The sequence below is a fragment of the Canis lupus genome, chromosome 1 (assembly GCF_003254725.2).
Source record: "Canis lupus dingo isolate Sandy chromosome 1, ASM325472v2, whole genome shotgun sequence".
Lineage (NCBI taxonomy): Eukaryota > Metazoa > Chordata > Mammalia > Carnivora > Canidae > Canis > Canis lupus.
In genome coordinates this window covers 95,430,039-95,443,396 of record NC_064243.1, presented here as the reverse complement: position 1 = coordinate 95,443,396, position 13,358 = coordinate 95,430,039, and the positions used below count along the sequence as shown (strand labels likewise).

Here is a 13,358-nt window from a genome sequence, read left to right as displayed (position 1 = left end):
TCTGACCTTGATTTACTCGGACACGAGAGCCTTCTTACAAGTTCACCTCAACAGAGGTTTTCTAGGTCCCTGTAAGAATCTCACACACAACTGACATCCGTGTGAGGCCCGCTTTAAACAAAGTCGCCCTGAAATAGGCATCAGCAGAGCGTGTCGAGGCAGAACCCAAATGCAAAGGGAGCCCACTTAATCAACGTTTCCATGTCCAGAGAGGCCAGCAGGTTTCTTGCGTAGAGGGGGAGCTAGGGTATACTGTGGCTCTTAGGCCAACACCCTGCAATTAGTCCAGAAAAACTAGCCATTGCTCTGATGGACCGTTTCCATGAGGATCATTTATCAAAAAATAGAAGGACCGCAAAAGCTGTCCGTGGCATCGTACGGGCTTGACTGAGCTGATCACACTTTCGTGAGTGACTTAGTAGCGGTGGCCATCGCCCTCTGTGGGGTGAACAGGGCGAGTGGCCGGCAGACAGCCCGCGCGACGTTGATCTCATGATGGGGCAATTTCGCTCTAAGGTCAGTTGTTCGGGAACATCCCGTCTAAGCCACTGTTCAGTGAACTTGAGAAACTGAGTGACCTTCCGGCAGACGAGTAAGACTTCACAACGACAGGGAGCTGCGACGACCAAAGGCTATGTTGGGCCCCAACGTAAAATCCCCCAAATCAAAACCTCTCCCACTCTGCAAAAAAACCTTGCAAACGTTTCCGCAGAACTTGGCAGGGGGCCGGGAGGGGCACCTCAGCACTGTGGGTGGCCTGAGCTGCGGGCCCACCCCCCCACCCCACCCCCCGCCCGTCCCAGGTGGTAAACCAAGGTAGCGGCTGAGGAGAGGGCAGCAGGGGGCTAGTTCCCATATTCTACTCTCAGGTGCCAACCCAACAGTTAGACCATCAGGTGCACCAAATTAGAGATAAGATGAAGTTCCTCTTTCCGATCAGGGAAATGAGAAGTAGCTCCATTTAACCTTGAGCTCTTTCACTATGCCATGTGGACCACACTCGCCAGGAGCAGGGGCTCTGGTCGGGGGAGCTCCCGGCCCCAGCGCCAATCATGCTTCCTCTGCCAAGCAGAGAAGAAACCCCCTCCCCACCACCCCGATTTCAGGATACACATTGAGACAAGTGAGTTCTTTATTGGTCTCTGTGGCTCTACGAGAGAGCAGCATTATGCCAGAGCCGTGGGCAAGGGCCATGCGCAGGAGAGCCCTGGAGCTCAGGATGACCCGAGGTCCTGCATGATCAGGACCGTCAGTCCTGGGCTTCAGTGGCTGGCCGGGGACCCTGAGCCCAGCATCAGCACCTGTTAGGCACTTGTATGTGCACACTCTCGGCTGCACCTGGACCTGCTGCAGGCAGATGCACTGCGGCCCGCACACAGGACACAAATCCCCAGCCGAGCCGAGCCGGCCCCAGGACTGTGGAACCTGCCAGGCAGCACCAGCAGAGTCCTCGGCGTTCAGGAGCCCCTCTGGGTCTCATTGCTGGAAGCCGTGGAGAGCTGGACCCTGGGGTGACCGTGGTTCAGACAGCTGACGTGCCAAGGGAGCAGAGGCCCAGGTGGCCCAGGTGGCCCAGGGTGGTGAAAGCGGCTCCATTCGCACTCACAGCCTCACCTCACCTCCCCACCCTGTTCCAGGGCCCCGAGGAAGTGCCAGGTCCAACCTCCAGATCTCAAAGTGCCAGGGACCAAGGGACCTCAAAGCAGAGAGGTTAAAACCAAACAGCAACTTCACATCATCTGCAGTGAACTCGCCTCCCAGATCATAACACAGAAGCAACGGAACGTGCTTCCATCGTTTGGCTGCGCTCAGGAGTTGCCCGTCCTGGACAAGACGCCCCAAAGCCACTGCAAACAGCCCATGGCAGCGCCGTTGGGTCCCGCGGCACCGCGGCTGCCCGCCATCCTCGCAGCCCGCACAGAGCCCATCAAAAGTTCTGTTTCACTTTATTGGATACACCAGGTATGGGAGTTACTAGTGAGATCGATCGGTGTGCCAGCCTGTGAGCCTCCTCTCCCGCCGGCTCTGAAATGAACGGACCTCGCCTACGTAGGACACAAACACTAGCAAACCAAATTACAATCAGGTGGCGTCCCAGGGTGGGTAAAGTAAACAGTTAAATTACTAAGCTCGCCATACGTCCATGAAAATGGCATACAAAACCATATAAATTACATTTCAGGTCTGTACATGATTCTCGAGAAACAAAACAACAATACTGTGCTCTGTACAACGTCGCTCCAAACATTCCAAACCCAAGAAACACTTGCCCCTGAATTCCAGAAAAGTGGGCGAAATACACATGCAGGATGATTAAAATCATTTCACAAAAATGCAAAATTGCATTGGGTTTCTTTTAAGGCACATTTGCACGTAAGGCACAGAGAATTCCCATTTCAGAAGCCCCGTGTTCACGGGACCCCGGCAGGCAGGCGGCAGCATCCTGTTCCGGCCGATCCTGGGCGGCAGTGGGGAGACGGTCTCTGGCAGAGGGGCAGGGCGGGGTGGGTGGCAGGGAGACAGCAGGCCGGCTCCATCCTCGAACAGGCCGGCTGCCCCGAATCCCAAAGCCCGACGTCCCGCCTCGCGGCCCCACAGGCCTGTATTCCCAAAGTTGCTCCACATCCGATCCTACGTGCAAGGTGGAGGGCAGACAGTACCTACGTCCCTGCAAAGTGCAGGCCCTGCTCACCCACTGCCCATCTCCCTCGAGGAATGCTGGGGGCGTAGGTGGTCACCGGGCATCCCTCTGGGCCACCACCTTTGCCCGGTCAGGCGCCACCAGCTCAAAGACCCTCCAGCCTCAAGTGGCCACAAACGGCAGCTCTGCGCACGAGAGGACGACACGGGTGCAGATTCTGTGCAGTGGGAGTGCACGCCAGCCCACTGGTGCCTGGGCTCGAGCCTCCCCGCTGAGTGCCCAGTGGCCCCGAGCCCCCTCAGGCCTCCAGCTGCCCCTCGGCCTCATCCATCTGCAGAGTCTCATTGTCCCCTAGCAGCTCGGTTTCTGGGACAGAGCCATCCTCCTCCTCCTCTGCTTCCTGCACTGGGCTCTGGGCCGCGTCATCTGGGGCGTTCTGGGTGTCCTCGGTGGCTTCTGAGAGCAGGGCTGCCCTGTCGGCCATGGACGTGTTGGAGGGCGCCGTGGTGACATAGCCTGTGCTGGTGGAGCCACTGCCACTGTGGTGGGAGCCGGGCTTGGGGACCACCTGGGCGGGCACCTGCTGCGGGGCCATCTGCATCGGGATCTGGACCGGATAGAAGTTGGACAGGTAGGCCCCATAGGCGGGCACCGGCTGGTACCCATTGACTGGGATGTAGAGCTGGGGAGGGGGCACCATGGGCCGGATCTGGCCCTTCATGGGGATGAACGGGGGCTGCGGGAAGGGCTGGGCCTTCTGCTTGGGGCCCCCGTAGCGGGCATTGCTGACATTGCTGACCGGGCTGGTGCTCAGGGAGCTGGTCTGCGTGGTGTTGCTGGCGCCCGAGGTCTGCGCCGAGCTGTTGTAGGTGGACAGGCTGCCCCAGGCACGCAGCCGGCTGTGGATGTCCTTGAAGCGGGGCCGCCGGCTGGGAAACTCGTTCCAGCACTCGATCATCAGGGCATACACCCAGGCGGGGCAGTCGTCCGGGCAGGGCAGCACCTGCCGGCTGCGGACCATCTCCACCACGTCCTGGTTCGAGTGTCCGCAGTAGGGCTGCAGGCCGTAGCTGAAGACCTCCCACAGGACCACGCCGTAGGACCAGATGTCTGAGTCCACGGAGAACTTGCCGTACATGATGGCCTCGGGGGACATCCAGCGGATGGGCAGCAGCGCGCTCCCCATCAGCTTGTAGTAGTCGGCCGAGTACACCTCGCGGAACAGCCCCAAGTCGGAGATCTTCACGTTCAGCTTGTCGTACACGAGGACGTTGCGGGTGGCCAGGTCCTTGTGCACCACGTGGTGGCTGGACAGGTACTCCATCCCCGAAGCGATCTGCGCCACCACGTGCACGAAGTCGGGGGGCTCCAGGGCCGACTTCACTGTGCGGTCGTCGTCTGTGCTGCCCACGTCGGAGTGGGGTGAGCGCATGACCAGGAACTCGTGGAGGTCACCGTGTGAGCAGTAGCTGAAGACCATACTGAGCGGCTGGTCCTTGGTCACCATGCCCAGCAGGCAGACAATGTTGGGGTGCTGCAGCCGGGCCCGCAGCATGGCCTCGTGCCGGAACTCCTCCCGGAGCGGCCCCTCTGCTTTGTCCTTCAGCGTTTTGATGGCCACGGCCTGGCTCTGCTCCCCTGGCGCCGGGCCGAACAGGTGGCCTTTGTAGACCTTCCCAAACCGGTCCTCTCCGAGCTCCTCCATGAACCTCACCGACGACAAGCTGATCTCCTTGAGCTTGGCCTGCCGAGAAGAAAAGCTGTCGTGAAACACTTGCATTTGCACAACAGGGCAAGGATGGGGGGGGAGGGGGATTGGGGGGGGACCGAGGGGGGACCAGGGGCGGTCCCGGTGTCGCCCACTGCACAGCCCAGCAAAGGACCCCCAGCGCTGCCCATCCCAGGCTCAGCCTGCCCTGCACACCGCTCTCTGCTCTTAACCACACTGACAGCATGAGGCTGCCTGAGGACCCCCGCTGGGCTGCAAGTTCTGTCCCCCCAAAACTCCAGAGGCACCATCAGACTGTGTGTGCACACCTGCTCACACTCAAGCACATACACACACACACACACACGCACACACACCCAACCAAGCTGGGCTCCACCATCCCAGAGGCACCCCTGGACTCTCGCATCCATATCCCCCATGCAGGACCCTTCCCAGAGCTCCCCAATGTGCGGCCGGTGTCGAGGCCCAGGCACCACCACTGTTCCTGGAGAGACCCAGCGTGTTTCTGGGACCCCGTGGCGAGCTCCCCACGGTGTCTGCCATTGTCAGAGCCTAGGCCAGCTGCTCTCCAGGGGCTCCGCCATGGGCCCATCCCGCTGCTTCCTCTTGATTGGCTCCGTTGTGACAGAGGCGGCACATGGTGAAATCAGCCCAACGTCCTGCTCCTTCTGTGTGTCCCTCCCTGTGCTCAGAGGCTCCCCCTCTCCTCACCGTCCACCCCCAAAGCCCCAGTGAGTGTGCAGTGGCCGATGGCTACAGAGCCAGGTGAGTCCCTTCTCCCCCCGACCACCCTGAACACCCCCTTCAGAGCCCAGCCTGCCTGCAAGTAGTAATGTTCCCTCATGTAGGCCAGGCTGGCTGTGACAGCCTGTCTCCTGTGCTGTGTGTTGGGGTGTTCTTACCGTCCTAGGGGCTCTTGAGGTGGGTGGGGGGTGGGCAGGGGCTGGAGGGATGGCCTCCAGCCCCAGGTGGAGGTTAGACCAGCCCCGTCCTAACTTCTCTATAAGTCTGCCAATCCACCCTTTCCCTGAAAATCAAAGCAAAACCGACCCAAGCCCAAACTGGCCAGAAAGCAGGGCTCCGTCCCTTACAAGAGCCAGACGGGCTCTTGCCTGGTGGCCCACCCGAGCCCTTTTCATTTTGTTCTGTGGGGACCTCGGCACAGCTCCTCAGGCTCCCGCTAAAGCAGCCATCGAGGCGGAGGGACAAGCCATGGACCGTGGGACAGGGGGTTCCCAACACTCCTACCGCTTCCTTCATAATGACACACGGGTCCTGACATGTCTTAGAGCAGATACGAGAAGATAAAGGGCCATTTCAGATACTTATGTGTTGTGTATCAAGTAAACCAAGAGCCCAAATGTCGCAGGCAAGCGAGCTCCAGGCAGAGGCTGCGCCGGGGTGGGGGTAGGGGTGGGGGGGTGTGCGGAGGAGACCTGCTTGTGCTGGGTGATGAGAGGCATTTCCACATCCTGGCTTGGGGAAGCCATCAGCTGGCGCCGCTGCGGTGTAGACGCCGAGGCCTTCTGCTTATTCCGGCACATGCAGACCAAGAAGAAAAGACACGCGATGACCAGGGGGATGGCGATGCTCGGGACCAAGATGTACAGAATTCCCATCCTGCTGCTGTCCTGGGGACCTGGCAACGGCAACGTTCACAATTTTTTTAAGACACAATCCTCCGTTCCAACTCCAAATTCTCCACCAGCCCACGCCCTCCCCCAGCTGCAATATTCAAGCATAAGTGGACGATCCCGTGAGTTCCACAGAGGGGCAAAACGGCACACCAAGCCTAAAAACGGGTGACATACTGAAAAGCACACAACCCCTTGCACGGTGTGAGACATAATCCAAAACTGCCGCCATGGGATGAATCGGGAATACCCGGCACCAAAAAAACAAAACAGAACAAAACAAAACCCCATGGACTCTAAGGGTCTTAGTGTAGTAAGAACGAACATCCTGGGGTGAGAAATGACCCTTTCTGCAACATTTTAGGATTTTCCTCCAGTTTTCAATATAATGAACATATATTCTTTGTAATAATTCAAAATGCATTTGACGTAAGAGAGCACTGGTAGCCAGTGAGTTTGACCCAACCGCAACCTGGGGCCACAAGCACGCTCGAAAACACGATGGTAAAATGTGCAGATTGTGGCTTTCCAGGTAGCCTTGCCATTTTCACAGGGAGGAGCAATGCTCTGTCTCCCTCTACAGGATCCACAGACAGGTGCAGGGGCCATGCGGGGCCGCAGTGTCTGTCTGTCTGTCCCATCAGTGCCACGCTGACCACGCCCCCACACCCTACTAGAGTTAAAATCAAATAACACTACAGAAGGCTCTTGCTCTCCGCTCCCCCTATTCCAGGCAGATGTTCTAGAAGCCTCCGGGGCAGTGGAGGCTTGGGTCATTTCTCCGGGGAGATTTCATGCCCCTCAGGCCCAGGTCAGGGATGTGAGCGCCGTCCAAACACCTGTGCAACCATTTATTTTATCATCATCTTTTCAAAATCACCAACAGATACCATGCTTACTAACAACTGCGGTGATTATGGGGCCGCGAACATTCCTACTGGCCCGTTTACCAAAGGCTACACCGCTGTTAGCAGGTTGGTGTTCACCTGATTTTCTATATTCGTGTTAAGGCGAACCCCAAAGAAATGACAGACAGAGCTGTTCTGACAATAGTCTCACAACTAGAATTTTAAATAGAATTCTTTTTAAATGGGATCCAAGCCTCCATGTTGCCCCGCCCCTGGTTTTTGTGGCAGATTTATACGTCTGAGACGAGGTTCCACGAAGAACAGACAGCTCCAGGCATTTGTCGGGAGCCGCACACAACTCCGTGTACAGATGTATCTCTCGGTCATCCTCCTGCCCCTGCTGGGAAGCAATTAGCCTGCTGCTTATTTAGCGACTCAAAGTGATCCTGCAACACGTATCCTTAGCATTCCTGCCAAGTGCAAAGATTTCTGCGATGTAAGATAATCCTAGACCTGCCAGATCAAACCGAATGTATATTTTTAATGTTTTGATTAATTTTTAATTACAAAAGTAACAACTGCTCGTTTTAAGAACGCATCCTTTTTTTGGGGGGGGGGTCTTCTCTTAATTTAAATTCAACTAATTAACCCATAGTATTATTGGTTTCAGAAGTAGATTTAGTGATTCATCAGTTGCATATAACACCCCGTGCTCATCACATCACATGCTCTCCTTCATGCCCGGCACTCAGGTACCCCGTCCCCCCGCACCCCTCCCCTCCAGCGGCCCTCAGTTTGTTTCCTATGGTTAAAAGTCTCTGATGGTAACATTTCTGTAGGCGATGGAAGTCCCTGCTAAAAGTTTGGTGTGTATCTTTCCAAAACTTCATCCATAAAATGTAGGTGCCTATGTGTGCTCACACACGTACATGCACAGCTTTCCTTTGCAAAGAAAGAGCCAGAGAAGGGAAGGGAAGGGAAGGGAAGGGAAGGGAAGGGAAGGGAAGGGAAGGGAAGGGAAGGGAAGGGAAGGGAAGGGAAGGGAAGGGAAAGAGGTGAGGGAGGGAGGGAGGGAGGGAGGGAGGGAGGGAGGGAGGAGGGATGCAGACAGGGGTGGGGTAGGGGGAGAAGCAGCAAGCAGGAAGAACACAGCTACAACCCTACAATGTCCTTTCTCTAACAGGACATCATGGACATCCTTCCTCGCAGGAAATTTTTTTTAGACAACTGTGGCATTCTGCAAAGCAGCTTTACGATCATCTAACTCCTGACACTCTCTTAAAATTTATTCCTGCAGTGAACCCACATTCTTGAAGATCTGTGTTAAGATCTGTGCTAAGAGGAGTGGCAAATTTGGAACTGCCCAATTACACTCCCGGGAAGTAAGGGATCCGAGCAGCTGCAGGTGCAGGCTCGCCCAGCCCGGGGCCGCTGGGGCAGGGGGAGGAGGTTGGCGGGTGGACGGCGAGCCTGGCTTTGCTTCACGGTTAATCTCTCCTCCTCTGTCTCTTCTCTGTAGTGTTTTCCAGCAAACCACTGCCTCTAGGTGCCCAAATGTAAGACTCAGAAGGCAGCCAATCTTCTCTCGGGCACCCAGGCTGGCGGAAGATGGCAAAATGTAAATGGTCTCAACAGAGAGTCATGCTTGTCAGGTTCGCAACCCTTAACGGCCCTCTCTTCTTCTGTCCTTAATTTCACAAAGAAATTGCAGGGAAACTGGCAGGGAGACTGAAGTTCAGTTCTTCCTCAGTTGGCCAAGTCCACCTGTGAAAGCTGGCGTGGCAGGAGGTGAAGGAGGGCGGGGGGTGCTGCGTCCCCAGCACCAGAGGCCAGGCCTAGGCTTGACTGCAGCAGGAAGCACTTTTCCTAACATTGGGAAACATTATGTAACAGCGTCGATGGAGAAACCAGATGCCAAACTCAACAGCTCGGGACCACACACAGGGAGGAGAGCACTGACGGACCCAACATGTAAACAGCAGTCTCCACGGAGAGGTGAAATCTGGGGTGAAAGGCACATGACCCTTCAGACTTTCCTCTTCTGTCAAACATCACAACCAGATAGGACTGCTAGGACCCACAACGGCTGTATTTACAACCAACAATCATGGTGGGGAAATGGGGAAGGTGCCAGGGCCACCAGCCCCCCAGCCCCACACCACCACACAGTGCACTCAACAGTTAATGCGTTCAAAAAAAAAAGAGAGAGAGAGAATACATACTACAAGAGGGTACGTCACACAGTTCCATGCGTACGTTTTTATTCTGCGTGAAGCACCAGGGGCCTTCCATCTGCCCCCCAGGGTTCCGGCAGTAGGCATGCCCCCCTCCGAGCTCGGGGAAGTCTGCGCTGGTTAGGTGGTGGCTGTGGGGGAGCTGCAGGCCCCACGGCTGGCACTGGTGCCCTGACTTGGTGGTGCTGGCGGTGCCTCTGTAATCTGTGCCCGAGCCATTGTAGCACTGATGGTCTGGGAGGGAAAAGACATGTTAGGAGGCCCAAAAATTAAGCCTTTCTCGGGGGGAGGGGGTGTCCAGAGAGTATCCATCTCCGCCTCTCCCCAAAAGCAACAACAGAATCACTAAGCCTGCACCTACCCAAACGGGAATTCCCAGGAGACCCAAAAGAGTTTCCTTCCCAGAAAAGCAGCATTTAAAACTCATTTTAAAGGAATCTCATGACTTCCACGAAGCCCCAAGGCCACAAGTTAAATCAGGGGTGAGTCAGGGGATACATGGGGGGCAGGAAGCCCATTTGAAGTGATGCTATGATCCTGAGAGCACATTTGGGACCTGCCAGGCACCTTCATTCCCAAATGAGGATGTCGACTCCAACCTCCTGTTCACTTGCACTAGAAGCAGAGCCGAACTGGCCAGGAGGGACAGTGAGCACCCAGGCCCACATCCTCCAACGGCCACTGTGCTGCCCAGTAGGACACTGCATCATCTCTGCAGTGCACGGGGGGTGGGGACCCAAACCCAGGGTGCTCCCTGAGCCAGACCCGGGGTGCATGTGTGTGCTGAACAGCAGTCCTGCAGAGCTTACCGGGTGTAGACACTACTCTAAGCAGCTTCTACAGATTCACTCATGTAATTCACATTCCCCATCTTCTGAGGATCGTAGTTGCCATCCCCGGGCAATACGAGGAAACTGGTATTTAAGCAACATGTCCAAGCTCACCTGGGGTGAGCCCTGAGCCAAAATTTGGACAGAGCGGTGAGCCCAGAGACCAGGCTCTGGCTGCCCTACGGAGGAGCTCTGTGGCGCTCTGGGAACCCCCAGCCTCACCAGAGAGCTGAAGAGAGTCCCAGGCCCGGGAGGAAGGCGGCCTCTTCCCCAGGTTTGCCCCTCCCTCCCCTTCAAGGGGCAGCACCCCGACCTCCTCGGAGATGACGGATGTTTGGGGCCCAGGGCAGGTATGGAACGCGGCCCCGCCGGGCTCCCGCTGCTCAGAGGCCTCTGCAGCACCCCTAGGATGCCGCCCCCTTGGGGTGTGTGTGGAGTCTGAAGCCCTAGCGGGTGGCGACTCACTCGTCCCTAAGAGCAGGGGCGCAGCGGCCGGGCCTGGAGCCCTAACGTGGGCACCCCCCTCCCTGGGGGGCCGCCCGGCCTTGGGAGGGCCCAGCTCCAACACACACGGCCCGGCGGGAGGCGGGCACCGGGTCGGGGGACTCACAGCGGCCCAGGCGCTCGGCCGGGATGCCGATGCGCATGCAGTTGGCGGCGTCGGGGCTCTCGGGCAGGGGCAGCGCCTCGCACTTGGGGAGCTGCAGCCGCATGAGGATGAGCGGGTTGGAGCGCGCGATGGTGTACTCCTGGCGGCACAGGTCGCTCTCCAGCACCTCGCACTCGTCCCGGCACAGCTCGCGGGGCTTGGGCGCCCGGGAGCGCGCGTCGCACAGCGGGAACACGAAGTGGCAGAAGGACGGGATGGCGAACTGCGAGCACTGGTCCGACAGGTGCGTGGAGGTGCCGATCATGGTGAAGGCCGCTGCGGGGGCGGGGAGACTGGCGTCAGGGTGGGCGGGCACCCGCATCGCCAGCCAGGTGTCTCTCACCTGCTCGGAGCCCCTGGCTCCCTCCCTCACTCATGCCCACCCACCCTCTCCCCTCCCCCGCCCACCAGGGCCCCCCAATCCTCCGCCCTGTCGCCCTGTCTTCCTGTCTTCCGCATGCCCAGAAAGGCTCTCACCCAAGCAGACTCCCAGGGAGCATGAGCCACCCTGATCTGCACCAGATGAAGAAAGTCCCAGGTCCCAGGGCTTCACTTACAGACATCATAAGCAGAATAAGAAAGGAAAACCACACCCAGGTTCTCATCCAGCTAGATGCTTCTTCCACCCCAGGAAGATTCAGATTTTACACCCAAAAGCCACTTCCTAAGGCCCTGCTATGAACTGGGCTCTGCAAGCACAGGGCGGCTTGTAGAGCAACGGGGCTGGGTGACTTCTAGAAGCAGAGATGGGAAAAGCACACAAGGACCAAGCCCCAGTCTTCTTTCTGACATCCGAGTCCTTGGGTCTGTGGGCAGTGAGGCCATCTGGGGAGGCCCTGTCAGGGCCTGGGTAGAGGGGTGCCCCCGAAGGAGGAAGGGAGTAGGCCAGACAGGTGGGCAACCAGCCCTGTGAAATGCAGCCACGGGAGGAGTAAAGAAAACAATGGGAGAGGCAGGGATGAGAGGGAGAGCCAGCAGGCAGCTGGAGGGTGTTCGCGGTGGCAGGGAGAGATGGGGGTGCTTTGTGATACAGGGAGCAGAGAAGCACATTGAGGCAGGAGGGTCTGGGGCCCGGAGGGTCTGGAGCCAGGGTCGGCTGCTTTGATTTTTGGAGGTAGGACAGAGGATGGAGTGTGAGGGGCATGAACATGACCTCTGACGTGGAGAGAGGAAGCGGGTGGGGGCTGCAGGGTGAGCGGGGAACAGCAATGCCTGTGGCAGGAGGGCTGAGTCGCCCTCTCTCGGCCACCAGGGCTCAAAGGAGGCATCAGCCAGCAAGCCCACTGCCAGGAGGCCCATCTGCTTTGACCTGTGGAGGACCTGCTTGTGACTATCTAACCTCCGACGCCCCTCTGCCCACACACCCTGCAGAGATGGGGAGAGAACAGGACAGGCTGGGCTTCCATCCCTGGGACACCAGTTCGACCCATGACTTGTGGTGCGGTGCCCAGTGAGGCCAGCAGGTGGCGCTGTGGGCACCCATTCTCCTGGGGACCTGCTGAGCACCCAGGGCAGCCAGGGGAACAGATGAGCTGGCGAGGGAGCCCACTTCTGGCCCTGCTCGCTATTTACTACAGGATAGGGAGTCACTCAGTCCTTTCTGGTCCTGTGTATCTGTCAAGCAATTTGTTGAGGCCACGCGCTGGGGGATGGAAGCCTGCACAGAGCCTGTAAGATGAACGCGTGGTCCTTACTCCTCCTTCTGGCCAATATTAAAATCGAGGAGCAGAGAGTTAAGAGGTTTAGGTGCAGGCTGTCTCGGAGCTGGCTCAAGAACCAGGTGTGAGCCCAGTTCAGTCCCATCACGGCAGAGGTGGTGACCACCGTGAGGGCTGTCATGATGTGGGCTGTGACCCAACGCCCCCCCCCCCCGCCCCAAGGCATGGAAAGATGTTCTAAAAAAGCCAAACCTAGCATTTCTTTGGGGGTAATCAACCAATAGAGTGTCACAGCTGACCCTTTAATGATCTCTCCTCTCCCCTGACCCCCTCAGAACATATCTCGTGAAGGCTTATTTCTGAAACTATGGCTCTAGGTACCCAGAAGGTCCAACAGGTCATGTCCTCACCTTTGCCCACTCCTCACAGGTCACCCTGAAGGCCTCCTGGGGCTCATTCCCTGGGAAGCTTCCAGAGTCCTGGGAACAAGTTCTGACAAGCCTGCTCTCCAAACAGAACATCTCCACAACCAACAGTCTCAAAACCACAGGCCGGCAGTCTAGAGCAACTTCGACTTTATTCTCTCCCAAATTCACAAATCTAGAGAACATCGTTCTAGGCTTGTGTCTAAAAACTGCTATAAAATCAGTCTGCTTCAATATCTGAGTTGTTGAAGGCTGCAAACAGGTCCCTCAAATATAACTCGGGAACAATCTTGTGCCTGGAATCAGGGCCTGTCAGTTAGTGGGATGAACATTCTGGAGTCTGCCACTAGCATTTTACAAGATGATTAGAGCAGAACAGAAGATAGCAGAATGCATGGCTCATATTAAGGCTGTAACCAACTTTTTCCCTTAATGAAATAGAACTGAAGAGAAAAATCCAAGTGCACTGGTTTTGTTAGGGATGGTTTTTGTTTCTTGTAACCGATGTCACATCTCTGAGATACAGGTATGGGTAAACTAAAAACCAAATCATAAGTAAAGCACACATTTTACTGTCTGTTGGGATCAAAGAGGTCTGAGAAGTTCTGCTTTAATGACATGAAAAGCTTTTCCAATGAGAGATACTGATGTTTCCAGAACGTTCTCAGGGGTTCAGTAACTATGGGCTAGGCAGATCTGTGATAGACCAT

The 13,358-nt window shown here is 56.8% G+C and overlaps 1 protein-coding gene across 2 annotated transcripts in view; it reads right to left on the bottom strand.

The window, feature by feature from the left end:
- Positions 1-1,929: 1,929 nt before the first annotated feature.
- Positions 1,930-13,358, bottom strand: part of ROR2 (receptor tyrosine kinase like orphan receptor 2) — a 185,105-nt gene continuing 173,676 nt past the window's right edge. Inside the window, exons 6-9 of one of the 2 annotated variants that reach the window (XM_025423561.3) lie at positions 10,527-10,841; positions 9,075-9,320; positions 5,807-6,009; positions 1,930-4,385 (exon numbers count right to left, since the gene is read on the bottom strand). In XM_025423561.3, coding sequence (XP_025279346.1) covers positions 2,940-4,385; positions 5,807-6,009; positions 9,075-9,320; positions 10,527-10,841 — 2,210 coding nt within the window. In that variant the 3' untranslated portion in view covers positions 1,930-2,939. The remainder of the gene's footprint in view (positions 4,386-5,806; positions 6,010-9,074; positions 9,321-10,526; positions 10,842-13,358) is intronic. The other variant, XR_003126804.3, reaches the window with a different exon arrangement.